The following is a 26,591-nucleotide window of genomic DNA, read 5'->3' as shown; positions in this document are numbered from 1 at the left end:
TATGTACTTTCCCGGGAGAAACGGGGGAAAAATTCCACGCGCCCTATTGGCACATCCCGTGTTTTTTTTTTCCGGAGGTTTTCGTCGGGCATTGATCGCGCTTGTGTGGGGAATATACGATCGAGCCTCCGAGCAAAACGAAAACGTGCTTTTTGGCATATGCCCAACGGGAGGAAGTGCGTATTTTCTATGGAAAATCTTGCTTTGCGGTCGGGACGGGGAAGAAACAACTCGGAAAGCAGACTCTCTCGTTTAATGAAAAAATCATTTATTTGACAATCTAAGAAATTCTATGTACAAAAATTATATTTTTCCGTATTTACACTTGAATCAAGACTTTCTCTAATAATAATTATAGCGAACAGGATGATTGTCCACATGAAGTAATACAATATAAATAATACAAAACGTGAGGGGGAGACTATTTCAATCAAACAATTATTATTCTCTGCTGTGGTAGTTTCTGTTTTGAACAACAGGTGGTTAAAAAGGTAAAATTACACATAGTTGGGAGTAAAACAATAAGGATAAAATTAGGTCAATATGAATGTCACTAACGCCCTATTAATTATTTGTACTTAAAACTTTCCTTTTTTTTTCGCCCGACGCCATTCATAATCAACTAAATTAATATTGCACAAGTGAATTTAATTCATCCATTTGCGGCAATTCGGCGCTCCGCACATGCACGAAATCTTGTTCTGATCATCCTCGATGTCAAACTTGTAGTCGTAGGCCAGCTGGAATCGCCAAATAACGTTTTAAAAAAAAAAATGTTTATTGAAACGGAACAAACCCACCTCTTCTCCTCTTTGGATGCGCCTCTTGGCGAATATAATAATTTTAAGGTCCCTGTCTATTTCCACCGTCTCGGCAACGCAATTCGGGTTGCAAGAATGATTGATGTACCTGGCCAGCCCCCCCGTGAGAGTGGCGTCTACCACCCTATCGTCGTCTAGTCTAAACATGTATATGCCTCGGTTCTGGGGGGAAGAAATGTCAACTACTGAAACTGGAATTGCAGCCACTTTCTAACCTTGTCCTCGTATTGCTTTTCCCGGCATTCGGACAACTCGGTCCGGATTACTTCACCGATATATTCAATTACCATGGTATGTTTCTCCAAGTCCCTCGCAGCGTACAGCCCCAGTCCCTGGATTTTCGATCTAAAGGTAGTAATCGCATTGATTGTAAGTCGTGTTAACAGCGGGAACGGACAATAACAGATTTTGCAAATCCGCTTTGTGGGGTCATGAGCCCATCGAGACGATTAATTTGAGCCATTTTAATAGAGCAATCGTGCCGACTGTTGTCAAGATATCGGCGATAAATTTTTAAAACTGCGAAAAAGTAAGCATCTCCCCCCCCCCCCTTTCTGGAATTTTTTCGAAAAATTTGTAATTTTTGCCCATTTTCGATTCAACGAAGCGACGCGAATCCTATATTAATCCTAAAACACCTCGACCGAGGCCCCGGATCCTCGAAGAAGCATTTTTGGAGGTCTTTATTTTACAACACCTTCGAAATTTCCACGAACAGGCACTAAATGTGACCCTGCATCTAAGAACCCCCTTAGCAAGTATTTTTCCCTGATGCCGGGAATCTTCTGGTGCAACAGCCAGCACTTTCTTTGGTATTGCCGCCTTACCTCGCTAAATACACGTTATTTCTCCACTCTTGTTTCATCTTCTTGTATTGGGAACTTTTGGAATGCACGAACTGCTTACTGTAAGGACATACAGTCTCTCCAAATGAAGTGGGAGTCGACGGGCTGGACGATGGCCCGAACATGGGTCTCGAAGAAGGCCCTGTTGTTCTCTGAGTGTGGGGACGTTTCCAGTGGGTCTGGTGGCGCAATCGGGGCTCTGTACGTGCCGCCCCTGTGGGGTTTATGGCGAGCGGCAACTCCAAAAGTGGATTCCTACCGTATCTGTTCAAAAATGAGTACTTTCTTTTTTGGTAAACGTTTTATTAAACAATTTACTTGAATTTATAATCAGATAGTGTTTCAATTCCCGGAAGACTCTCTAGTACCCGCACGATGGCGGGTTCGCTGAGACCGAACAAGTCTTCTCCTGATATGTATTTGGGGAACATTTGCAGGCACAAGTTTTCTCTTCGAATGTTTGAAATTCTCTCCAAAATTGGCGTCCAGGCCCCTTTCGGCGACTGGTCCTTAAATTCCACTTCTTCCTCTCCGTGTTCCTGCACCAATATACGGAACTCCGGACGCCCGCAGGAATCTTGTATTGAGCAAACGTAGCGACATCTTTTGTTTAAATTACGCATACTCCAGTAGAACCGAATTATTTTGTATCCTAACAAACCTCGATTATTTTCCCTCTGCATAAAACAAGAACGTAAACGGACAACTTACCGATCGGATAGATGAAATTGGGAGTATGGAAGTTTTGGAGTTGATGTGGCATCAGCTGACCGACACTGAGGAATATCAAACTGCCCACTCTCAACAAATTATTAGTGTCCGAGTGATGCATTACTGCCGCCACTTGTCGATTCTCGTCTCGGTTCACATAAACTCTTCTCCCCACGGATAAAGTCGTCAATTCATTATCCTTCTCGTTTTTGGGGACATGTGCCGTGCAAAACACCGTTTTGTTCTTGAAGAAAACGCAATTATCGCGGACTGCACAGGATAAGTGGTAGACGCTGGAACAGCGCGTTTTAAAGCAACGAATTGTGGCCCCCGATTTGCTGCAATGGACGCAAGTGGTGGTGAGGCCCTGCTGGACCGCGTTCTCCAAATTCATTAACGCCCCGTTCACCGTTTCGTACACGCTGTCAGACCAAAGGGCACAATTTAAATGCACCCACTTGTCCACGTCGAAGTTGAGCAAGCGAGCGGCACCGTCCGCCACTCCATCGCCGACCACTAAAAATGTTCTATTAAAGCACCATTGTGGGGTTGCGGAGGGTAATTTGAGTTCTCAATGAAACTTGCGTATTAAACACTTAGAACTCGTCTAAAGAGCTAAAATTAAACGTGCAATTATCGCAGAAGACAATGGGGTAAAGTTCACCCCTAAAAGAGGGGCGATGATCCCTGTCATTACCGCCAAAGTGCAGAAAAAAAACATTAAGTTTTTCTGTGATATCATGAACTGAAGGCTGATCGACAACGATGGTTAAAAATTACAGAAAATGTGTAATATTTATTGCCATAAATCGCTCATGTAAGCAAGAAACATGAGTGTCCGGTGCGATGGAGATTTCTTCCCACTGCGTGACAGTAGTCTTGACGTTACACGCAGTCACGTGATCTTGGCGCTGCGGGAAGTGGGCCAGTACAATAGGCAACCAGACATGCACGAAACCATAATTAATTTAAATAACTGTCAAAGGAAGCGCACAATGTTTATAAAGAAAACGCGCTTGGCGCTTTCTTTTATTTAAAACTTTAGCGTGGCCTCAAGAATCATAAAATTCGAGTTTTATCAATAATTTATCGTCGCAAATAAACCCTGAAAATCGTCGAAACCTCCTCCGATACTCACTTTGACAAAACATGCATTTTCTAGTATCGTCCGGCATCTTAGAGGGCGTGACGGTGATCCCCATCTGATACAGCATCTCCATCAGCTCCTTATCGGTAAGTTTCTTGTGTTTTTGACCCGGTTGCAAACATCCTGGAACCCAAAATTTGTAAGCCAAATTCCTGTGGCTTTTCACCAAAGCCTGCGGCTTTGCAATCCCAAATTTCAGGCCCTGCTTGAACGCCGAACCGAAATAGGGACTGAAGCTTGACCCGCGCTGATCCTCTATTTTGATGTCGCTCGCAATTCGCCCGGCTGCAGATCTTTTGGACTCGAACAGGTCGAAAGCAGAGGGCTGATGCTCTTTGAGGTTTTGACGGTCTTTTTGGGAGAGATGATCGATAATTGCAGCAGCCTAAATGCAAGCAATAAATAAAGGTCCAGGCACGGATAAGTAGGACCCACCTTCTCTTCGGGAATCGAGGGCGATCTGTGAGTTAAAGCGAATTGCATGTAGCAGGAAGAACTGCAGAAGTACAGCTCCTCGCCGTCGCTAAGCAATTCAAAGTCTTTGGCCAAAAAGGGCAAGTCGGACAGTTTCTTTCTGATGAGGTTGTTGAGGATTACCACGTCGCAGTGTTTGCAAAATTTGGCTGCTCCATTTAAGATGCTTTGTATGTCGATGGGGGCTGAAGCGACAAGTAAACGAAGGTCTGAATTATGCACGTTAGGAGTTAAACTTTTTGCGATCTAAGAACTTATTGAAACTCTGAATCGACTTCGCCAGAAGTTTTTCCAGGATTGACTTAAATTAAATTAAAAAAAATATATATATTACCTCCTTCTTTCCCGTCCTTCCCCTTCGTCCGATACATCCCCAACTTCTGCCCCCCGGGCGAGCTAGTCCGGTCCACTATTTGATACGTCGTTGGGGGCGGAATTTGCAGTATATTCGCCAAATCCCTCAAAACGCCTACTATATCTTCGGCTGCCGACGAGGTCAAAGTGAGGGTAACTTTAATGTTCTCGTTGTCCTTCGTCGGTGTAGGAGGCTGGGACTCAGGTCTCATTTTCTCTTGCTCCATTTCCTTGAGAACGTTCTCCTTGTTCTCGTTCTTCGCAGGCATTTCCTTAAGGAACAAACCTGCGGGTTTCAGCCTAATTGCTATAGGTTTGACAACTGAGATCACGGGAGATTTTCTGGATTTATGTTCCTCTTCGTCTTCGTCGTCGCTTATCAGCTTAAGTCCCAAATATCTGTCGGTTAAGTCGTCAGGGTCGCAGTCGGATGACGAGCAGCTCACCACGGAATCCGGTGTGTCTTCCCTGGTAAAGACGTCGAATTTTTTATCGTCATCTGTGTCGAACCGAATCAAGGGGAATTCTTGATCGTAAAAGCCCCTTTGAGTAGAGGCAGGGGCCTTTTCGGGTATCGGTTCCTCGTCGCCGAATGGTTTGGTGCAATAGTAGTCCGGAGTGTCTAAAATTGAGGCGTTGCCGTAGCTGCCTACCAGCTCCCCAAATCTCGGATCGAAAGCTTTGGTCCCGATTTTCGATAAATCTCCAGAACCAAAAATTGGCATCACCCCGTAATTTCTCACCAGCACGGGCTCTGATACCACCATCGGAGGCAGATGCCTCAATTGACTCAAAACACTGTCAATATACGAATCATAATCCTCGTCCAGCTTCGAATTCTTCCTAGGTCTTTTGTTGGGCTTGTTATTGCTCTCTTTATTCAACAACTGACTCTGCCTCCTTTTCTGATTGTAGAGTCTCCTCTTTAACTTCTTCAGCTCCTCCTTATCCATGACTTTATCGGCCGTTATCTCCCCGGGCTCAGCCTCTTCTTTGACTTGAGCAGCGCTCAATTCGGCTTTGAATTGGTCAGACACTTCCGAATGCTGCGAACTTTCGTCTATCAGCTCTCGTTTGACTTCGATGGTTCCGAGAGATAAGTTTTCCTTCTTTACCACCAAAGGAGGTGTTTGCAGGCTGGAATCTTGACTTCCGGACGATCTAGGGGTTTGAGGCGACAGCAGCTCGTCTCGGCTTGAAGACCTACTGGGAGGGGCACATTTCTTGACGTCAATGTGTAGTTGCTGACTAGGGGCTGTAGCCGCGGTCGTCGTTTGGATGATTGGGCTCGAGACGAACGAGGTTTCTCTGATTAAGCTGCGCTGCAGTATGGGTCTGGTGGTTTGGGAGGCTGTGGTGACTGCCGGGGACTCTGACTTAATGACCGGAGGCAGTAAAGAAGCGAGAGTGGTTTTTTGAGGCTCGCTTGGCGGCGTGGAGACAGTCACGGTTGAGGTGTTGGGGGGCGGCGATTGAGTGCTCGCACAGGCGGTGTTTTGCAGCAGTTTCTTTAACAACACATTGGAGTCTTCGCCTTTAATGCCTTGGCCCGACAAGGTGGTAATAGAGGAATACTTGCAGCCGCTAAGCTCTTGCTTAATACTAGTCGCCACATCGCTTTCCGTTACAGTTTCGGCTTTAATTTCCTCGGAGGGCTTCAAATCTTTGATGTCATCGAGCGATTTAGTCCGCGCTTTGGTGAGTTGCGTGTGCAACAGATTCGTCGACGTTATCGTTCGAAACGGAGAAGATATTACAGAACTGGATGTGGAAATGGCGACGCTACAATTATTGGCGGCAGCTATGATGGCATTGGGCTGCGCCTGCGCCAGGGCCGGGGAAAAACTGGTCCGACTAGACAAACTAACTGGAGTTGCCAGCAAACTTGCCGCAGTTATAGTGTCTGCAGAAGGTTTGGTGGAGGGGGTGGCTGCCGGCTGATTTTGCAACATAGCTGTCAATGTCAAAGAACCCTTCTTTGTCACCTCGCTGTTTGACACCTTAGGACTCTCGCTTGCAGATGACAGGGCAGGCTTAGTGACACTGACAACGGTCTTTTGCTTCACTATATTCGGAACGATCACAGTGCTGATCTGCCGCTCCGGCTGTTGGATCACTCTGGAAGTGACCAAAGGAGGATTAATTGTTGTCGAGGAGACATTTATCAGCTTCTGACTGCCGGACTTTACCAAGGTTTCCACGTTTGACGTGTGCACAACTGCGGTGGTTTGTATGGTCGACAACAAAGTCCGCAATTGCTGCGAGGCATTCGCCATGTTGGTGGTCAAATCGGCTGGTTGCGACAGGGGAGAAAGCTGCGGTATCGTTTGTTTGCTGGCACTTGAAACGTTCACCTCCATCTGCATGTGCGTGGAACGCTCCTTAGAAACCTCAAAGCTTCTGCTTTGGGGCTTCTGGCTCTCTGCCCCGTTCTCAGTTTCCGTCTGCTGCATGTTCTCGATCATGTTCAAGACATCTTCGAAAGTCTCAAATTCCCTTCTTCGATTCTCCTCTAGGGCCTGCAAGGCTATGTTATCGAGCATTTGCTCTTGCGATGGGGTCGGTGAAGGGATCGAAATAACCACAGATTTGTCTTCGTTAGAGTCGAAAGTGTTCACGGTCTCCGTCGCAGTAATTTGCATGGGAGTTTCCTGTATAACCTGAGCCGTCATTTTCAATTCCGGCGGATTGTGGTGGATCACCACTGTGGATTTTTGCACTTTTTGTGGCTCAGAGACATCGTGGCTGCTCCTGCGTTTATCGCTCAAAATGGTAATTTTTTGCCTTTCTCCTTTAATGACATTTTTCGCGAACAAGGGCATTTTCGTCGAGAGCTCGTTTCTGATCCTTTCTTCGAAAACGTTCTTCTTTTCGTCTTCGAAATTCGCATTGTCCGGGGAATCATCATCGAATATTTTCTTGGGCAAAGAACTATCTGCAGCTGCAAGGGAGATAGACGTCGAAGGTTTATCGATCACTTTCACATTGGGGAGCTGCCTAACGGCACTAGCACTGATCACTGGAACTGTGAATTTCCCCGGTAAAATCGATGCGATTTGAGAGGTGGTGGCGCTGACTATCGTAATGCCTTGAGTAGCAGTCACCAGCTTAGGCCCCACGCTTAAAATGTTGCTACGCACCGAATTTGGGGTCAAAATGATGCTGGTCAGTTTTGACCCCGTGCTTGTCGTGTTAATTTTCGCCGTGGGGGTTAGAATGAGCTGCTGCTGTTGCTCCGGCTTCATGTTTTGGAGAATCGGAGCAAATACCGAAATTTTTCCCAAATTCGAAGGCCTCGGATTCGCCTTAGTTGCAACCGGGAAATTGTACACTGTCGTTGAGGGTTTTGGCGGCTCGATAATCACTTTACTATCAAGCTTTAACTTCTCCTTCCTTGATCCTTCATCGATCAATTCCTCGAAGTCTTCTTTAGTTGATATTTGCTCTTCCGGAGATTTAGTGGATTGGTCGATGATCACCACTTCAGACTGCTCAAAGGGTTGCGTGCTCTCATCGTCCTCAGGCTCAGTAGTTTGCTCTGGAGACCCGGAATTCTCCGTGATATTCAAAATATTGTATTTCTTAGTAGCATTAGCCTTTCCTTGCAAAATGAATTCATCGTCACTAGTAGTCGGGCTTCGAATTACAATATTAGCGTACTCTTCCTCAGTTTCCTCTTTATCCGAGTATTGCACTCCTCCAGTCATATGCAACATGTTCTCTTGAAACAACAAGAAATCGTCGGAGATTTGATCGGGCTCCATGGGACTGGCCAACACCTCGCCGATGTCATTTTGAGACAACGTTTCTGCCATCTCAATTTCATCATCATTCTGGGGAATCGCCGAACTTAAGGAAACCTCAGATGAAAGCAACGTACTATTGTCATCATCAAAGTCCACCACTTCATGAAGTTGCTCCTGTCTCGAAAATATTCTCCTGCTCAAACCTCCAGCAGGAGGTGTCACTGGGGATGTGGAAGAACCTTCATCTCCGATCTCATGGCTACTTGAAGCCAACAATTTAGGGCTGCTTTTTGGGACTGTTGTTTTTTTCTTGAGAATGGAAACTTTGCTTATGTGCGATTCTTTCTTGGATGAATTTCTTGGAACATCCTCTGATGACGACGTTGGGGGTGTGGGAACTCGTTTCTCTCCTCTTCCAAATCCCCCCCACATCGGAGCTCCACCCCTTAATCCCAGCTTGACGTAACAAAAACCAGGAGGAGGCAACGGAATGGGGTTCAAAGGGTTGTTGGGATTTCCTCCTCCTGTGGTCATGCCATTATCCTGATGCATATGACTTTCCACACTATAGGGAGTTCTAGGATTTTCCACGCTGGTTGGTCTTTCCGGCATTGCAGGGCTGCTGCTCGCGCTCGGAGGTCTGCGCATCGAATGCGGGGAATGAATCGTCATGGGCGAGTTGGGAGTTTGGTATTGATGCATCATGGGACTGCTCGGTGGCTGATAACTGGATCTCCCGACCGGAGAACTTGGAGGATTGAAGGGACTTTTCGGCGGCATTGGCGATGAAGGCATGGAATGCGGCGACATCGTTTGCTGGCTATGCAAAGAGGGACTTTTCGGTTGCATGGGAGATTGGGGTGTGGAGGGCTGCTGATTATGTCTGGCTTGCAGCTGTAACGCCAACTTTTGCTGTTGACTTACCAGCAATTGCTGTTGCTGGGGAGTTAAAATCGTCTGTTGAATAACCCCTTGTGGCTGCTGTTGCTGCTGCTGCCTATTTAAATTCCTCTGCTGAATTAGTTGTGCAACCCTTTGAGAGTGCAATATGTTAGCATCCTGATTGTTTCCCTCAGAGCTTTGTTGTTGCTGTTGATGCAACAAGGCTTGCTGGTGCAATTGTTTTTGGAGCAATTGCTGCTGCGCCAAGGCCATTTGATTCAAAGGTGGGCTGGTCAGGGGGGAGGGAGTGCCAACTTTTTGGGGGAAACCTTGTATTGAGCTGGGAGTTTGAGCGCGCAGTCTCTGCAAAGAATTATGATCGACCGTGGGGCGCATAAAGCGCATCTGAGTCATTGCGCTGCGAATATCAGTAGCGTAGCCTACTGGGCTTGTCACCACGCGTCGATGCTGCGGAGATGTCATTCGAGGCGTGGGCGGCGGGGGACACACTTGGGACGGTGAGGGGACTGGTCCGGGACTCCCTTCTGTAAAAAAGAAAGTTTGGTATAATTAAAAGTTTTCGAAAACCCCTACTTTGGGTGAAACACAGGGTAAATCTCAAACTATTCCCGAGATAAGTTCTGGGAAAACTGCAATTAACAGAAATTTTAAAATGTAATTAAGCATGAAAGTTAGTGCACCTAAAATGTTTTCCCAGGGGTAGGATCGATCCTGACAAGCGAGTTTAATTGAAAATTGTTTACCTCGAAACTCGACTAATTTCGACCATTCGAGATTCGTTATTTTGGAAAATATCATTTTGGCGGATACGTGACTTCGATTACGACAAAGTTTTGAAACTAATATCTTGGAGGTTGAAAATATTTGCAAAAAAATGAGCTATAACTTTCTTACACTGCTCGATGACACCCACCGGAGATACCCCCACATGTGGGAATGTAATTCGCCAAATTGTTAAGAATAAAAACCATCAAAATTGATATAAACGTTAAAAGCGAGTAGTCATTAGTTTACCTAAAATACAATATTTGCTTTAGTATGACAAAACGGCTTTAGATCCAATTAAAATCGATTTAAAATACAATTACCTGTTAAGTTTTATTTATTCGTCTATATTGAAACTACCCTTACCTTGAGACAAAGGCGTGCCGATTCTGGGCGATGGCTGCATTGGGGAGGGTTGCATGGGCGAAACGCTACCTCCAGGACTCTGTAACAACGCTGCCACTGGCCCGTGGCTAGGGGAGTGCGCGATCATGGGTCCCGGACTGCTCAAAGGAGAATTGTGATGCGCCATGGGCGACTGTTGAGGAGACAACAACGGCGAATGACTGGCAGAGGGATGATGAATCGGCGAGGATCCTGGCACCCCCAGTGGGGAGGAGAGTTGCGTGTTTACAGGCTTCTGAGATTGTTGCTTGGTCCGGTATTCCTTCATATAGACCAGTGGGGGTAATAACAGATTATATGAGGAATCAGGAATTTATATAGACAATGCTACTCGTGCTGGCTAGAGTAATTCAAGTGCTATATGGTGTTCTAGCAAATCAAACAGCAGTGCCTATATAGAGATAGATACCTGTATTAGCATTCCGTGCTGTCGACTTTGTTTCCTACTAGACTCTAAATGTTTTTGCAGAATCGCTTGTTCAGCGGAAATGCGCTGCAGTTCGTTGGAATCTACCTCGTTTAGTTGATTTCCGGACTTCCTTAGCTGGCGCTGTTTGCTATTCAACGACTAAAACCCATTGTTAGACACAATCTTAAGAACGCATCAAACGGCTTACCTTTTTGCTTTTTCTCAACTTTAGCACCTCGGTTTCGTAGAATCGTAGCTGCTGCTGCAGAACGTTGTTTTGATTGTGCAACCATTGTTCATAAACCATTTGAGTTTGCTTGTCTTGCTCGGTAATAATATTCTCAGGCGGCAAAGGAGGCGCGGGAATAAGATTAGCATTGAACATTTGAACTCTTGTGGTTATTTCAGTAGTCGATTGGGCCGGGATATTCGTAGCTACCGCCCTGTTGGGCTGCCACTGCTGCTGCACCACCCCCACCGGATTGGCTGCAAGCGAACGTATTTACACACATAGGAAAAAGCAATTCGAATTCAGTAGATCACCTGGCGGGGCAGATTCTGCACCGCTAAAAACGTCGGCTTTAAGTCTCTCGAAGTCGTGATCGCTCATTAGTGCCGGCTCTGGATCACCGGTACGGGAATGAATGTCCGAACCAGGCAAAATGCCATGGGTCTGCTTTTCCTGTTCTCGCTTTTCTTGCTCCAACAAGTCCTCGAGCAGCAACGGCTGTTCCTGAACGCAAGATTCGTTAAATGACCGCGCAATTGTCAGGGACGAAAATGAACGAAAGTGTAGATTTACATTAAGCAGGCGAAGCAGCTACTGAGCTATAATTCTCATTAGACTAAGAAATAAATTAGCGGCCGGAATAAGACTGAAAATAACGGAAAACAAGCAAAAAACTGTCAGATCTCACCTCGAGTAAGAGCGGTCTCCTGTTAAAGTGCGGATGCATTGGGAAACTCTGCAGAGCCAAGGGATGAATGAGTCCCATGTGAGGATGAAAACCAGGCCCCATTCTCAATCCCATCTACCGTACACATGCAATTAACAGTTAACCAAACTAGCCTCAACCATTGTTAGTTTATGTTAAACTTAATAACGTGGGGAATGTTTCGAAGTTGCTGTGCAACCGGTAATAATGCATGTTTTGGCTTCCATGGCTCACACCAATCTAGACTGAATGAAATACAACACTTCACAACGATTAAGCAAGTTAAAACAACTGTAATACACTTCCAACCAACACCAAAAAATCCGCATATAAGAGCCAGTAAAGCGCGAAATCGACAAATAAAATATCAAGCAGACAAACATGCCGATTTACCTACAGATGTACGAGAAAAACCACGTCATTTCAGGGCGTTTTAGATACATAGTAACAAATATAAACGATTCATAGTAGTAAAATACTGCAGTATATAAAATGCCCTTTCAAAAACCACCGAAACAAACGCACCTGCTGCTGTTGAGATGCCAAATTTCCGGGGTAAGGCGGAGGAGGTACTGGATAGGGAGGAGGTGGTGGAGGCGGTGTAGGGAGAGTCATCCTCGGTCTCATTTGGCCTGGGACCGGCTGAGGAGGCTGCACCAAGTTCGGAGCGGTCGGCCTCGGTATGTTGCGCCCAACTCGCATTTGAAGTTTTTGATTTTGCACTACAAAATGTTCACAGTTTAAACTACCGAAATAACTAGATTCGATTAAACTTACGCTGCAGCAACAATCTCTGCTGGAAGTTCGGGGGTATTTGTAACTGAACGTTGTTATTAGCCAATACGATCCCGACGATCCCGTCGGGGGTTTGCAGTTTGGACCCTGGAGGCATCGGCTTGCCCAAGGCTGCCGCCTGCTGGACCTGCAACAAGCTCATCTGGTTAGGCTCGAGGACCCGTGTAAAATTGACGAAAAAGGCAGTGCATAAAGATGTATGATGACACAAACGTTTGCTATTTGACCTCGTAAAAGGCAGTATGCGTTACGGTAGCACGCAGGACGTTCATAAAGGCATGTTAGAGTGTTTCAGAATTTAATGCACCAAATCATGTGACGTGCATTCGAAAATAACCCCGTACGCTGCGAAAACTGTGATCCGAAAACTCTTTAATCGAAAACCGTCGATTTTCGAATGGTGACCGTTTGCACCAACGTTAAGTCCTAAACCAAAATTTTGTCACTATTGTCGCTGTTATACCACGTTTGTCCGTTTCAGCTGGTTTTAACCGTGGATTGTGCACCGCCACGGCCTCTGAAACTTTACTTCCAAATGGAAGGAAACAAGCGAACTTAACTGGACTAAACTCAACACTTAGCTAAAGCCAGCGTTGCCAGATTCAGCGGAATTTTGTATTTTATCTGTTAAACTACTATAAAAATTCGAAATAAAAACCTTAAACGGACCCGACAAGCCAGCTTGTCAACATCGTTTGTGGCACATTAAAGGTTTTTAGGAATTCCCTGTTAAACCGCTTCGGCAAGAGCAATGGAGGAGATATTCAAGAAAGTCCCTATATGGAAACATTTTGAACTAAACCCATGTTTTTCTAGTCGCGAATAGTTCAAATTAGAAACCTGAACTAATCTACCACCAAGTGATAATCTGCAAGGTGGCAGCGTCTTCGGACTCGAACCTCCAGATTGGCTCCGGTCATGTGGGCATCGTTCAGTTCGGGTATCAGACGTTGCCGGATCGAGCAAGAAATCCGAGATTAACACGGCGCAAAATGCTCATGGCAAACCTCTACAAAAATTAGCATAAATTCCGCAACTTCCCTCAGAAAGAAAGAAAAAAGCTTCTCCACTTACACAACATCACGATGAAATGAAAATGAGTGCAACTTACGTATTTCGACATTTTGCATCCTACCTGATGCAGCATCTGTTGGTGTATTTGCTGGGCAGTGAGGGCTAAGTTGGATTGTTGTTGTAGTTGTTGTGTTTGGGGTGTTTGTTGTTGCGGTTGAACGGGAGTTTCGGGCATTTGCGGGTTGACGGGGGACATGGGAGGCAAATTTTGCGCCGCGTGAGGAGCCAATTGTTGCGGATTCGACTCGGGTACTGCCAAATTAGGTGCCGTGAGGGATTGCAAAGGTTCCGAGGGCATGGGGGGTTGCATTTGGGGCGCGGAATTAATTGGGGGCGAGGTTAGTGAGGGCGTGTCGGGTTTTGGGGTGTCCTCTACGGTGGTGGTTGCTGGGTTTATAGGTTTTGCGACTTCTTGGTTATTGGGCTTTTCAAATCTCTTGGGAGGTGCGGCGGTCCCTTGGGCAGGGACAGAGGGAGCGGTCTACAATGCACAAACAACAATCACAGACATCGAACGTCGACAAACTTTACGAACTTGTTGTTGTTGTTGTTGTTGCTGCTGCTGTTGCTGTTGTTGCCGCTGCTGTTGCTGCAAAGCCTCTCTCCTTTTTTCCTGCTTCAAATGGTCATCTTCCAAGTCCAAATCGAGAATGTTGGTTTTCTCTCCTGCTAGAGCTTCTAGCTCTGGGTCGGCATACTCCAAAATATTGAAGTCCGCTCCCATTTCCGCGAGAAGCTCGTCGTCGTCGTCCCCTAAGCCACCTAAAATCTCGCTGACTCCCTGCAATTCGGCCATAGTCCCGGTCTCTTGTTCCAACTTCTCAAGCTCCGCAGTTACATTGTCGGGTATTTCCTGATCTGGCAACGCTTGATTCGTCCCAGGAATTTGCTGTTTATAAACGATTTTAAAAAATTACAACCAACTCAAAATCCGCCTACCTGTGGTATTGCAACAGCAGCTTTTGGCACCACAGAACCAGCAGATTGTGCTACGGCCATGCCCGCATTTGCAGCTTGCGCCAGAGCAGTGTTCCTAGCTTGTAGCTGAGCCTGCCTTTGCATCAGCTGCTCGTATTGCTCAATTGTAGCCGGTCGGGTGCCTCCGGTCACCAATGGGAAACGAATAGCGCCAGTTTGGGCTTGTTGCTGAAGTGGATTGGCCAATCGCTTTTCGATGGAAATCATGATATTATGGACGTTTTTTTTTTTAATGGTAATTGCAAGCTTACAGGTTGCTGCTGAAGAATTAAGCGAAGCCTAGGGTCCAAGCCTTGAAGCCTGGGTTCTTGTTGCAGACGGATGTTCGATCCGGGCCTAACGGCCATGGGTAGAGGTCCTCTGGGTCTGGTAGAGGCAGGTGGCAACGGTTGCCTGATCAAAAATTAAATTATGTTGGGACAGAATAACTTCAGAAATGCCCTTTTTAACTGCTTTTTAGCAGTGCAGATTTTTGATCGAAATTTATGAAACTATAAATTCTCTACGAGCCCTACTGGAAGCGTTTTGCTAACAGTTACCTGAATGTGATATCTTCAGCAGTTCCACCTCCAGACTGGGTCTCAACATTTGCCGCATCGTTCGGATTCCATATTCGTGTCGCTTTCTGTTGAACTGCCTCGAAAGTTTTCAGCTGTTGCTGTTGATGCTGCCTTTGCAACAATTCCCTCAGTTGCTTGGTAACTTCTGGCTGGTCTGGCCTCGTCTAAATGAAACTCACTCGGTCGGAGGTACTGAAACTATAACGATCTTCTTACCTGAATATTCGGTCTTCCTGCAACAGTAACAAATGGAGCAGCCTGAGCTGGAAGTTGACCAAACGTCTCACTCCCTACCGAAACGCCAACTTTAGAGAACTTATTCGTTCCAGAACTTTCCGCGAACGGTTCGGATTCCAGGGTTTGGGACTTTTGTTGGGGGAATTCATGTACGGGTGACTGTGAAGAAGTAGGGGTTCGAATATTTGAGGATGGCGGTGAGGGATGAGCAAACGGAGGGGATTTAATACCAATAAATTGCCTCGGGGACGCTCCAGGGCTCGTTTCTTGCACTTGCAGCGGACTGGGTTGGTTGTTTTGCATAAATTGCGGGGTCGGGTCAGAGATCGTTCTCTGGACTCTAGCGATAGCTAAAAATGCAGGAGCTAGCTTAAATATCGAGTCAGATTCTCAAATGTAACCAAAAGCGAACCTTGCACGCGCTGTTCGTGAATAACGTGCTGCTGTTGCTGTTGCTGATGTTGCCGCAGAGCCTGCAACTGCTTCCACTGTCTCTCCTGCTCCGCTTCTCTCGCCGTTTTTTGTTGCTGAGACAGCTTTTCTTGATCCTGCCGTAAAACAACCATTAAATTAGGTGTCGGGTCCTATATGTTGCAAACGCCACAACCAGTATCATATTGTTAAGATAAAATTAGACTGTTTAGTTAGTGTATTCAAATATGTCCTCTTGAAGATATTTATTTACACTGTTGTATTCTACAAAGCGGCAACTGTGAGATTGAAACGTTGTAGAATAATCAATGACAACTAAAAATACCGCAAAATAACTTTGTACGAAACAGCCATGCATCGTCATATCATAAAATGGCGGTAATGTTCCAAATTAGCTACGCTGTTAACATAAGAAAACTAAACAACTACGGTAGACCACTGCTATTCATCCTCAACCAAATTTATCTCTACAAGAACAACAACAAACCAGTTAGTACAATTGGGCAACAAACGGCTCCGATATCTTTGGACCGGACTAGGATGGGGAAACTCGGGACAAAAAATTGACTAGTATGCGGCGCTTAATTGCGTGTAAGGAGTGGAACTGTAAACTGGCTTCGTTCAAAAAAATAATAAATAAATAACACAACGGCAGCAAAATTCAATAATTAAGAAAATATATAAATTGCATCACACATGAAAAAACAAGCTCTGAAATAAGGAGAAAAATGCGCAATAATCTGGTGAAAATCGGTTGGTTTTGGTTCAAGTACCGGGAAGGAAATCGATCATTGAGTATAGGGCCTTGAGTTTGACTGTTTTCTTAAGTGGCCAGTGGTTCAAATCAATGATAAATCGAGGCAAAAGCTTTGAAACTTATCCTCGTACGAATCCACTTCAAAGAACCCCAGACGTTAAAAATTTAATCAAAAAACAACACTATTTTTGAAAACTGAACCGACAATGAAGCTTATACTTCGTCTGCCAAAACTCGCAGCTGCCGCCACTGTGCAACTTTAGCCAGATTTGGCCCATCAAATGGCATCATATTTCATATACGCATCCACGCTCGTGACCTATCCTTAATCGAACACAAAAGACAAGCAGCCGATCCTGCTGAATGATTTCCAGTATCTGACCACTATTGTTCTATACGGGCCCAATTATCGATGTCCTGTTGACTTTAACAGGCGACTTTGTTGCCTGAAACTAAACATCAATTGAAATCACGTTTTTTGAATCGAGTCACGTAGCTCGCTAGCAACGTCCTCAAAGGACTCAAACCACAAACAAACGTAATGACCACCAGACTCAAAATACCAAAAAATCGTACATTTAACCAACTTTTTTTCAAAAAAAAATAAAAAATAAAAATTGTACCATTCCACACCAAATACGGTTCTCACCGACTGTTGAGGTTCATAGTTTTCCTGACAAAGAGAGGGAAGCGTACGCATTATTTCCGACGGCGTCAACACCCGGATCTGTTGATCCGTAGCGGACGGCGAAGAAGAACTACTACTTTGCTGCACTACGGAATGGGATCTGGGGTGTAAAGGGGCGTGGTCGGTGCAAGGGTTCGGCTGGTAATTCGGATTGACCGTGACGTTGGGAGCGGGTCCCACCCGGTCGCCGGGACCAGCAAAATGTCCGTGAACGGTGAATTGCTGATGAGTGGGAGGTGATCTTGGGGGCGCCTGAGGAGGAGGAGTTGGGGTCGAACACCGTAAAGATTGAGAGGAATGGGAGGGGAGAGACACCGAGCAAGTGGAAGCGTGGGTTAGTGGTTGCGCAGACCGCTGCGCGGTGGTGCACACCTCAGTAGTTAACGCAGCTGAGCTCGCCTGCACTTGCGTTACGAGAGTTGGTACTGTGGAAGGCAGGCTGGCCCCCAAAGGTGCTGCGGTCGATTGGGGCTTCGTAGGAGCTGCAGGACTCGTGGTTGAGGTTTCCTTGGCAGTTTGCGACTAAATTAGGGATAGTGACCACACATAAATATTTACAGAGGCGGTTAACGACAACATAGTAGTTATGCTGTTTGGGTTTGGGGTAAATGGTTTCTTCGATCGACAAAAGGCATGTGCACCAATCTCAGAAACCATTCAAAGATATTACGATCAATTAAAAAAAAATTTAAAAAAAAATGCTCGCAAAGGGTTATTGTTCCGACGTAAATAACGTCCCTCTCAAATCAAACATACTTGGACATATTTCGGCACAAACAATGATTTGGTTAGTTACACGTGAAGTAACCGAGAGGCTCAACATAAATGAGCATGCATAACACCTCCGTATGAAATGAAACGAAGATGAGGCAACGAAGTGATTCAAACTTTGATTATCACAATTGCGATATACAGAGTAGCGTCTCTATCGTGTATATAAATAGATACAGTTGTTTTCATTCGGCGTGTGCTCGAATCGATGCTTCATCCATGGAAATTTTCCTGCAGCAGTAAACGAGGGATGGCAAAATGTTTGATGCAGTGTGCTGCTTTATTTCTCAAATGAAAATTGACTTTCATATTGCATTTCAAATTTAAAAACCAGGAGAAGCCGTTTACTTTACGTTACTACTGCTACACCGAGTTCAGGTACGGAGTATTCGACAAATTTTCAAAAAACGTCATGCGAAAGGAAGTCAGAAGTCGAATCTAGCATAGAAGCAATTGAAGATCGGACGAAGTACTCCCACCTGTCTCCGCTATTTTGTCAAGAAAGTTCTTGTGAAAGATTCTCAACGGAGTTGCATCAGTGGATTTACATCGGAATCCACCGTGAAATTACCTTGAAAATCCGTTTCAGGTCAAAAATTTAAATTCACCGAAAAGCAAGCAGAAATTGGGAGGTTCACATATGGCGAGACTGTAGAATTTTCTGCGAGCTTGTTTGCCCCCACAAAACTTCTCACTAGACTTTCTTCATCTAAATTGACAATGCTGATGGATGAGTTACGAGAAAAAAAACCGCCGATAAGTATCAAAAAAGCTCACTGCCAGGAACGTAACGGGCTGCTAAATGCAAAATTTCCATGGATAGAATCGATCCCTCAACCGAACACAAGTATTATTACTTCTACCAAATTTGAGACATTTTAAAAAACTCAACCCCGTTTTCCACACTTAAGAGCGATCGTATTAATAATAAACAATGATAGAAACTTTATTGCAACATGCACTGAGTATGATAAACATTTAAAGTTACCTGGGGAACGATTAAAAACAACTTTTCGCCAATTTTAAACTGATAAAACGCACTTTCTAGCCTCTTAAACGAAACTCGACTGCGCGACATTGGACAGATTAAAATCAAAACTCTTTCTTACCTGTTGCTGTTTCTTCATACGCAACTGACTCCTATTATCCCTGGCTTGTTGAAGATATGGAGCTTTCTGGTCCTGACTGAGGGTCCTCCATTTTTTTATTATTTGCTTATACCTTTTCAGAATATGCTGATTAAAGCCAAAATTTGTTTTTGACAAGACACTTACCTATCGGTCCAAGCAGGGTACTCAGTTTTCCATTCTGCATGGTTCATATTGGCATAAAGCACGGCAGATATAGTTGCACCGCTGCCCAATCCCTCATCGGCTCTCATTTTTTCAGAAGACCGCTGATTATAAGTAGACGGCACTCCCACGGCAGCATTATCCATCTCGGTACCCTCATTTATACTCACCCAAGGACTCGGAGGCTCAGAAAATGCCGGGCTAAACTGAGGACTACTAAAAACCAATTCAATAAGACCACTGCGACCAGTTAAACTGACAGTTCTCCTTACTTGCTGTATTCGGAATGATATGGCGACGGGGGAAAACTAACATGCTGCACTGCGGGAAGGGCGCTACTCCTAGAGGGAGCTATAGGTACTTGCATTTGCGGTATGGGGTTTTGAATCAATTGAGGAGAAGTATTTGAAAAGATCTGAGAAGTCTGCGTAGAGGGCATCGGCGGGAAAACGTTGGCTTCCTGGGAGAGTTGGGATTCTTGAGACTCGTCAGTGAGCACTCCCTAATTTTTCTCGAACGTAAAGTAAATCTAAATTGTTACGAATGAATAAAAACCTTAAAAATATCTTCCACATCTTTGCTGTTCATGTTGGGGATGGATTCAAGAGAGAAATTAGAGCCCAAAATGTCGCTTAACTCGTCCTTAGCATCTTTTGAGTTCTCAGAGCTTCCTAAGGTTTGGGCTAACTCCGCGTCATCATCTGAGGAAAAAGTAAGTATCAAAAAGGTTCTTTAAATATAAACTACAAAAATACTAAAAGACCGTGAGATTACCTGCCAAGGCATCAAGCTCGGTATTCTTCGTCAGTTCATCATCTTCATTGATAATGCTATTCACCAAATCTGTGTCAAGAAGGTCTCCTGGTAAAGCTAAGACATCCTTCAACTCCTCACTAGCGTCGTCCTCTTCCTCTTTCACTAAAATTGGCTTTTCGGCTTTGATGGAATCAATCAAGCTTTTTCGGGGCTGCATGTGTGTGTCCAACGAGGCTCTCTCCTGTTTCGCCGACTGCAGCGCTAGCACTTCCTCCTTTGAGAACATTTACATTAGAGATGGATTAACGAAATAGAAAAAAACACCTACAGGAGACAACTTGATGGCCGGATGTCTATCTCCTACTTTTTCTTCATCGCTGCTACCACTCTCCACTTCCTTCTTGACTTCAGGTAAATCCATAAGATCCTTTCCGAAAAAGGCTTCTTGTAAATACGGCGGAAATGTCTCTGCTAATTTCGACTTGGGCTTCCTTCTTATTGGCTTCTTTTTTGGTTTATCACCCTCCCCGGTGGAAGAGGTTGGGATTTGCATCGGAGAGTCCGTCCCCGTGGGTGTAGTTTGTCCAGGCAAAGTGTCGATATCGTCGGTTTCTTGACCGGTCTTAAAACCTCTCATTCGCACAACAAAACCACCAATTCCCAGTTTTTGAAGGTTCCTTTGTCGCTTTCTACGCAGAACGGAAATTCCGCTTTCCATTGTGAATATGGTAAATCCTTCAGGCGGGGGGCCGTCCTCCTTTGTCCAAGTCATGCCCTCTTTGTAGAGCTCTTGAGGTTCATCCTTCATGTCTACCATCTCTATTTTTGTATCTTCGAAACTGTTTTCGGCTACAGAGGAATTTTAAGTCATACATTACATCTAATAAATAAAAAGAAACTTACAGCAGCTTCCTCCTGCCACAACAGATTCGATAGTGGCCATAATTCCAGCTTCCTTGTCATGTACGACTGGTGGTATCTTCTTGCGCTTCTTGCGTGTCCCGTGGTACTCCAAAGAAAGAGATTTAATTAAGCTGTGTCCTGATTCACTGAGGCACACTCCGTCAACAAAGAAATTGGCGTGATTCCTGACTTCGGGGCTTTTCGTAGGCGTAGGGGGTTTCAGAGTTACCGCGGTGGGGATTAAATGAGGCGGTGGGACATCTCTCGGACGACACAACAAACAAGTGTAACCCTCTTCTGCGCATTTTTCAGCGTCCTAAGTAACGGTAATTATTAAGAAAAAATCTAATTGATTTACAATTAGTAAAAAACTGCCATAAATCAACATTTTGGTAACTTTACCAAGAAAAATAACGGGTATTTTAGGTAAAATTGCCTCCAACTTTGATTTATTGGGTTTAAATCTTGGTTATACTTGTTCGGTTTTGATGAGATCGCAAGCTCCATGTAGCCACCGTTCGCATTGCACACACTGAATTATGAGATCGCCTTCAGAATAGGGGTCATTGCAACTGACGCAAGCTACAAGCGATGCGCAGGGTCCGCATTCGGTGCATCCATTCATCCATGTGCTGTTGAATCCTGGATCGGTGGAGCCACATGTGCGGCATGATGCACACCACTGTTATAAAAATGGGAAGATTGTGTAAGATGAGATGAAAAAGTCAAATATATTATGGTTTGAAAGTTTGGAAAGTAGTTTTGAATAAGGGTGCTGATGCGTAGACACCCCCTAGAGTATAAGTCAGATACAAATATCTAATAAAGGAAATTGAGTCTTGTTCTTATTATAGGAACAACAAAGCAGATTGTAACAAATACTTCTGCAGTTCTGATGCAGTAATAACAATGAAAACAACACAACCAAAGATGCGTGAGATGAAAAGTGGCTTGACAGACCGTTTTAGAGGCAAATAAAACAAGCACGTGAATTATCTTCAAAATATTATCATTAGATTATCGAAATGTTAACATTACCTTGCATTTCCAATTCCCATGAGGCACATAATCTAAAGGTGGATCCATGCAATAAGTATGATAAGACACGTCACAGTCGTCGCACAAGATAAGACGACTCTCATCGTTCCTTTGGCCACAACCTTCACACACGGTACAATCCAGGCATCTAGCCAAGAAAAATTATCAAAAACAATTCTACCGGACTGAAAGAACTATTGATACCTCCAGCCTTTCTGCAAAATAATCTTGGTTACTTTGACGTTTAAACAATAAGGATGGTAGCATTGTCCGCATTGTACGCAGGAAATAAGGCATCCCTCCTGGTCTATACCGAGTGCTCCGCACATAACGCAAATATCTTGGGTTAGAACGAACTTGTCCTGCAATCAAGAGCTCATAAAAGTGCTATTGCTTTATAGCTTGAGCACTCACTTTTGCCGAACACAACACCAATCGGTTCTCCACTCCTGGTTCTTCGTCGTTTTTTCCATCCGGCACGGGTCGGGAGAGACCGACCCCTGGAACGCCGAAAACTCCGCGAATTTTTGTCTTGGAACCCCGTTTTCTGCCAAAGTCTAGACGTTGTCTCTTGGTGAAACCCTGTTTGCCGGGAATTCCTGGAAAACATCACAGATGAGGAAGGTAATAGGAAATTAATTGAAAAGTTACCTTTTCCGAAACCGCCACCTTTGGGTCGCCCAGGAATGCCAGTCGGATAACCTAATTTTTTCTTCGCAATTTTGCTGGCGTAAGGTTTTCCTTTACCTAAGCCGGTAGCTCTGAGTGGGTCTTCGACCGAAGGGCCGGTGTCGAATTCCGACATATCGTCATAGAGGGATTCTTGGGGCATACCCAGATCACCAGGATCATCCGTACCTAGTTATTTTATTAATCTCATCAAATATCCCTGTTGACCTAACTTACTAGATCTTTTGCTTGTTAGCGGCCGCCCCATCAACTGGCCTGGTGAATTATTTTTGCAAATTATACAATGGTATTCATAATCCGGGTTCGATTCCCGCTTTTGTTGGTAAGTGCTCAAATCCGCCTCTGGATCACAAGTACCATGGACAAATCTACAAATAAAGAATAAAACCTTTACCCAAACTAATGATTATTAAAACCTTTAACAATCAACAAAAAAATTATTTTTTATTTAAACTTACTTCCTACAAGACATACACTGCACCATTTCACGGTGGCCATGTGATCTATAGGCGCGTTGGCACACCGGACAACAGCATCCCTTGTTTCGCTGTTGATAGCAGGAATCACACACAGTATAATGCAAATGCCATCTAGAGGATAAACCGGCACCAGGAGTGCGAGAACCGCAATCGCCACATACTCTACAGCACTAAACGAAATATTTTAAATCGTTAATAAACTTGAATTGATGAAGATCTTCACCCTGCACTTCCAGCCGTATTTCGGTATCGAAGTAACTATGGGCCTTTGACAGCTAGCGTGATAAACTTTATCACATTGCTCGCAACTCATTAACTTCGTTTCATCTCCAATGACCCGGCAGACCTGGCAAATGCGGCACTTTCGGCATTGCCAACCGGCTCGAACACCTTTATGAGAAAAAAAACTGAAGCTAATTCATTAAAAAAAAAAAAAAAAAATTGTTACCTGGTAGTTGCGCCAGACCCACGCAACTTCCATGGTAATGCGTACCACAACTCGAGCAGTACATTAAGTTTGCAACATCACCAAGATTTTTGCAAGTATTGCATACGGCAGCTAAAACAGTGATGATTAAAAAAACTGTAATAGTAATCAAACAAGAGATATTCAAATACCATCAGAACACACAGCTTCTCCTAAGTGATTACTGCAATATACGTTTAAAGAATTAAAATCCTGAAATGCTCCAGATGCGGTGGCGCAAGGAAAGTGGTATGCCTTGAGACAACCGGGCGATTTGCAGATAAGACTTGCCCCGTAATGGTTGCAAAAAGAACACATGTGAGATGAGCTTTTCAAGACGACCGGCCCGACGTTCTCCAATGCGTGATTTTCTAGAAGTCCCTATTGAGAAAACTGTGCGCATTAAAAGCAAAATAAGTATACCTGTTCGGGTGACTCCATGGGACCACAAAGCACAATTCCTATGAACATAAAACTGTCCCGACGGCTCGTACAAAACTCCCACACTCGGTTCATCTGTGTGACCGATAATAGTCAGCTCATCCACGTGTTCATTGGACATGAAACTCCGACTTCTACTAAAGTTCTTATTCCTCCGAGCAGTCACAGGCCCCCGTGGGCTTCTATCGCCTAAATCTCGATCGGGGAGCTGCTGGGGAACTGTCGAACATTCACCTATGGACCTCTGAGGGGTGAAACCTTCAGGACAACTCAACCGCAACATTTCTCCTTGGCCCAGCTGACTACGTTCGCCTAAGTTGCAAAATGCACACACCTACAAAACTCATAAAGAAACCAGACAAAACTGAAAATAGTATATACTTTTCCAGGCCAGGCCTCAGGCGCGTAGGGCAGTTCCTCGAACAGAGGAGGTGGTTTTTCGCGTTCGGGAAAGAAAAAACCACTATCCCCATCAGGAAGAGACATGTCGTCCATTGATGAAGGGCTTTAAATATAAGAGTAATTCATGCTAGAGATAAAGTAAAGAGTGTGTATGTACCCAAGATAAGTGAACTCAAAGTCCATTCTGTCTGGCTGCCTGACGCTTCTTGAACCCCGGCATCTAGAAAAACCAGCAGGTCGTGCCCTTCTCACCCTTGGAATTCCCGTACCACCACCCCGTCTTGATGTTGGTTTACCTTTAAATTCGCATGTGTAATAATTGAAGAAGAATAACACTGTACTGAAGATAATCTTTATTTTTTCATTATGTCAATACATCAAGGATCTTTACAATAAAAGAAAATTTTCATTCACGTCCCACTATCTATATAGCAACTTCCAAAGTTCAGGTGAAATGCAATTTTCTTTGTCCAAAATGATACACATTACCCTAATAAAGGGAAAACACCAATAAATATGGACTATCCAAAACCTACCTCCTTCTCTTCGAGGTCGCCCACGTCCTCTTTTAACCATAAGAGGTTTCCCAGAAAAATTGTAAGGTTGAGGGAAATCCTCATTGGCCACTGGAGAGGATGCTGTTGACGTGGCATTGGAGGCTGGACCTTAATTTATTATCATTAGTTCTACATTTTACATAAATCTAACACATGAGTACCTGAGGAGAATTGCTGAAATGGTGAGGCTGAAGGATCATCAGGAATATCATCATCATCATCTTCTAAATCATATGTTTCAGGCTCTTCTAGATCCATTAAGTCGTCTGGATCTAGACCTAAGGAAATGTCATCCATATTCTGAAAAGAGGGACAGAATGATATAGATATATTATTATGCATGTTGTGTCTCTACAGAATCTCTCACAAAAACAATCACACTCTGAAGAAGATAATAAAAAAGGGACAAAAGCTCAGTTGCTAAAAAGTTTAATTAACTTATTTTTTCATAAGTAAATTTGTAAAGATTTTAATGTAAACCATGTAAGTAGTTCATGTAGTAATCAACAATGGAAAAAATGTGTTAACTTCTTTTAACTTATATGCAAGGTGTTAACTGAGTATAAAAACTGACTTTAAGAAGTAAATCTTTGAAAAATTTTAAGATAAAAAGTCCTTATTAACATCAATCCTCAAAGTTCTTGGCAGAGGAGGTATTTAAATTACAATATTGGCTTGTTTTTGGACAATAACATGGCATTTTGACCGGTTTTCATACTTGGAAAGAAAGGAGGTACTTGAAATGATAGAAAACATAAATATTTACTAATTTTTTTTTTAATATTGATAAATAGTGTTGGATACTATGAGATACCTAAATTTAATAGCCATAACTTTTTTATGGCTCACTGGACCTCATTTTTGATTAAAAAAAACTTATTCTTCATTTAATTTTTCAGATACAAATACTTGTTCTCTAAAAAAGCAGCCTTTATGAAAAACAAAAGATCGGTTCAGTTTGAACTGTTACTATGGAAATAACAATTATCAAACAAACAAACTTAAATAATGCTACTAATAATAAACTAATAATATTTATAACAATTACAGTAATATATGTATCAATTTACGTTAGTATTGATTAACAAACTTTTTGAAATATACCTACTATATTGTTCAAATAGCATATAATTCTAATATGCTGTTTCCTAAATATTGTTTTTTTTTTTTGGACTAATAACTTATAAACTAGCGACTTGAAGTAAACACAACTGGAACTGTAAACAGAAACATAAGTGTACTACTTAAACCACAATGATGTTGTATGAAGGGATAGTTTTTATAGTGAATTAGGGACAAAAGGATGTGCTTATTGTGCACTGCAACTCTAATAAGTGATATAAGACAAATAAGGGTTGTTATCTAGCACTGTGAAACAGGATGAGCAGGACCTGCCCTATAATTCTAAGATGACTTTCCAATGGTCGTTGCCGATTTCTGGTACCAAATCGCATCTCCAAACCAAGACAAACTATGAGTTCACTTAATTATCTAAGAATAAAGTAGGGAAAAGCCAAAATTTATCCACAAACTTTACATAGAATGTTCGCCATATTAATTGATCATGCAAGTTTGTATGGCATAAATCGGACAATCTGGTAAACTTACCGCAAACTTTAGCTCATTTTGGAAATAAACATTACACCGTTACTGTACACACAAATTGAATTGCACCAGAAATTAATGAAAATAGGGAAAATTACAGAAAATAAAATTGGAAATTTCCAAACCGAAGCTGCCGAATCAAGGAAAGAGGTTGA

The 26,591-nt window shown here is 43.8% G+C and overlaps 1 protein-coding gene across 1 annotated transcript; it reads right to left on the bottom strand.

The window, feature by feature from the left end:
- Positions 1–251: 251 nt before the first annotated feature.
- Positions 252–26,591, bottom strand: LOC136348909 (histone-lysine N-methyltransferase 2C-like). The gene is given in 46 exon segments (XM_066300097.1): positions 252–740; positions 801–983; positions 1,037–1,166; positions 1,649–1,930; positions 1,985–2,318; positions 2,378–2,893; positions 3,516–3,909; positions 3,960–4,183; positions 4,333–9,525; positions 10,133–10,433; positions 10,581–10,739; positions 10,789–11,313; positions 11,498–11,611; positions 12,041–12,237; positions 12,293–12,437; positions 13,422–13,865; positions 13,920–14,273; positions 14,324–14,551; positions 14,614–14,755; positions 14,902–15,086; positions 15,139–15,509; positions 15,572–15,707; positions 16,998–17,558; positions 18,917–19,028; positions 19,082–19,315; positions 19,372–19,601; positions 19,655–19,800; positions 19,874–20,129; positions 20,184–20,704; positions 20,759–21,074; positions 21,234–21,440; positions 21,797–21,944; positions 22,001–22,158; positions 22,211–22,395; positions 22,448–22,654; positions 22,703–22,854; positions 22,945–23,135; positions 23,189–23,355; positions 23,414–23,524; positions 23,584–23,802; positions 23,855–24,206; positions 24,254–24,377; positions 24,432–24,570; positions 24,811–24,939; positions 24,993–25,131; positions 26,440–26,591. Coding segments are annotated over 45 exon segments (15,651 nt in total). The 5' UTR covers positions 25,129–25,131; positions 26,440–26,591; the 3' UTR covers positions 252–647.

The sequence above is a fragment of the Euwallacea fornicatus genome, chromosome 35, assembly GCF_040115645.1.
Source record: "Euwallacea fornicatus isolate EFF26 chromosome 35, ASM4011564v1, whole genome shotgun sequence".
Lineage (NCBI taxonomy): Eukaryota > Metazoa > Arthropoda > Insecta > Coleoptera > Curculionidae > Euwallacea > Euwallacea fornicatus.
This window is presented reverse-complemented; position numbering and strand designations above follow the sequence as displayed.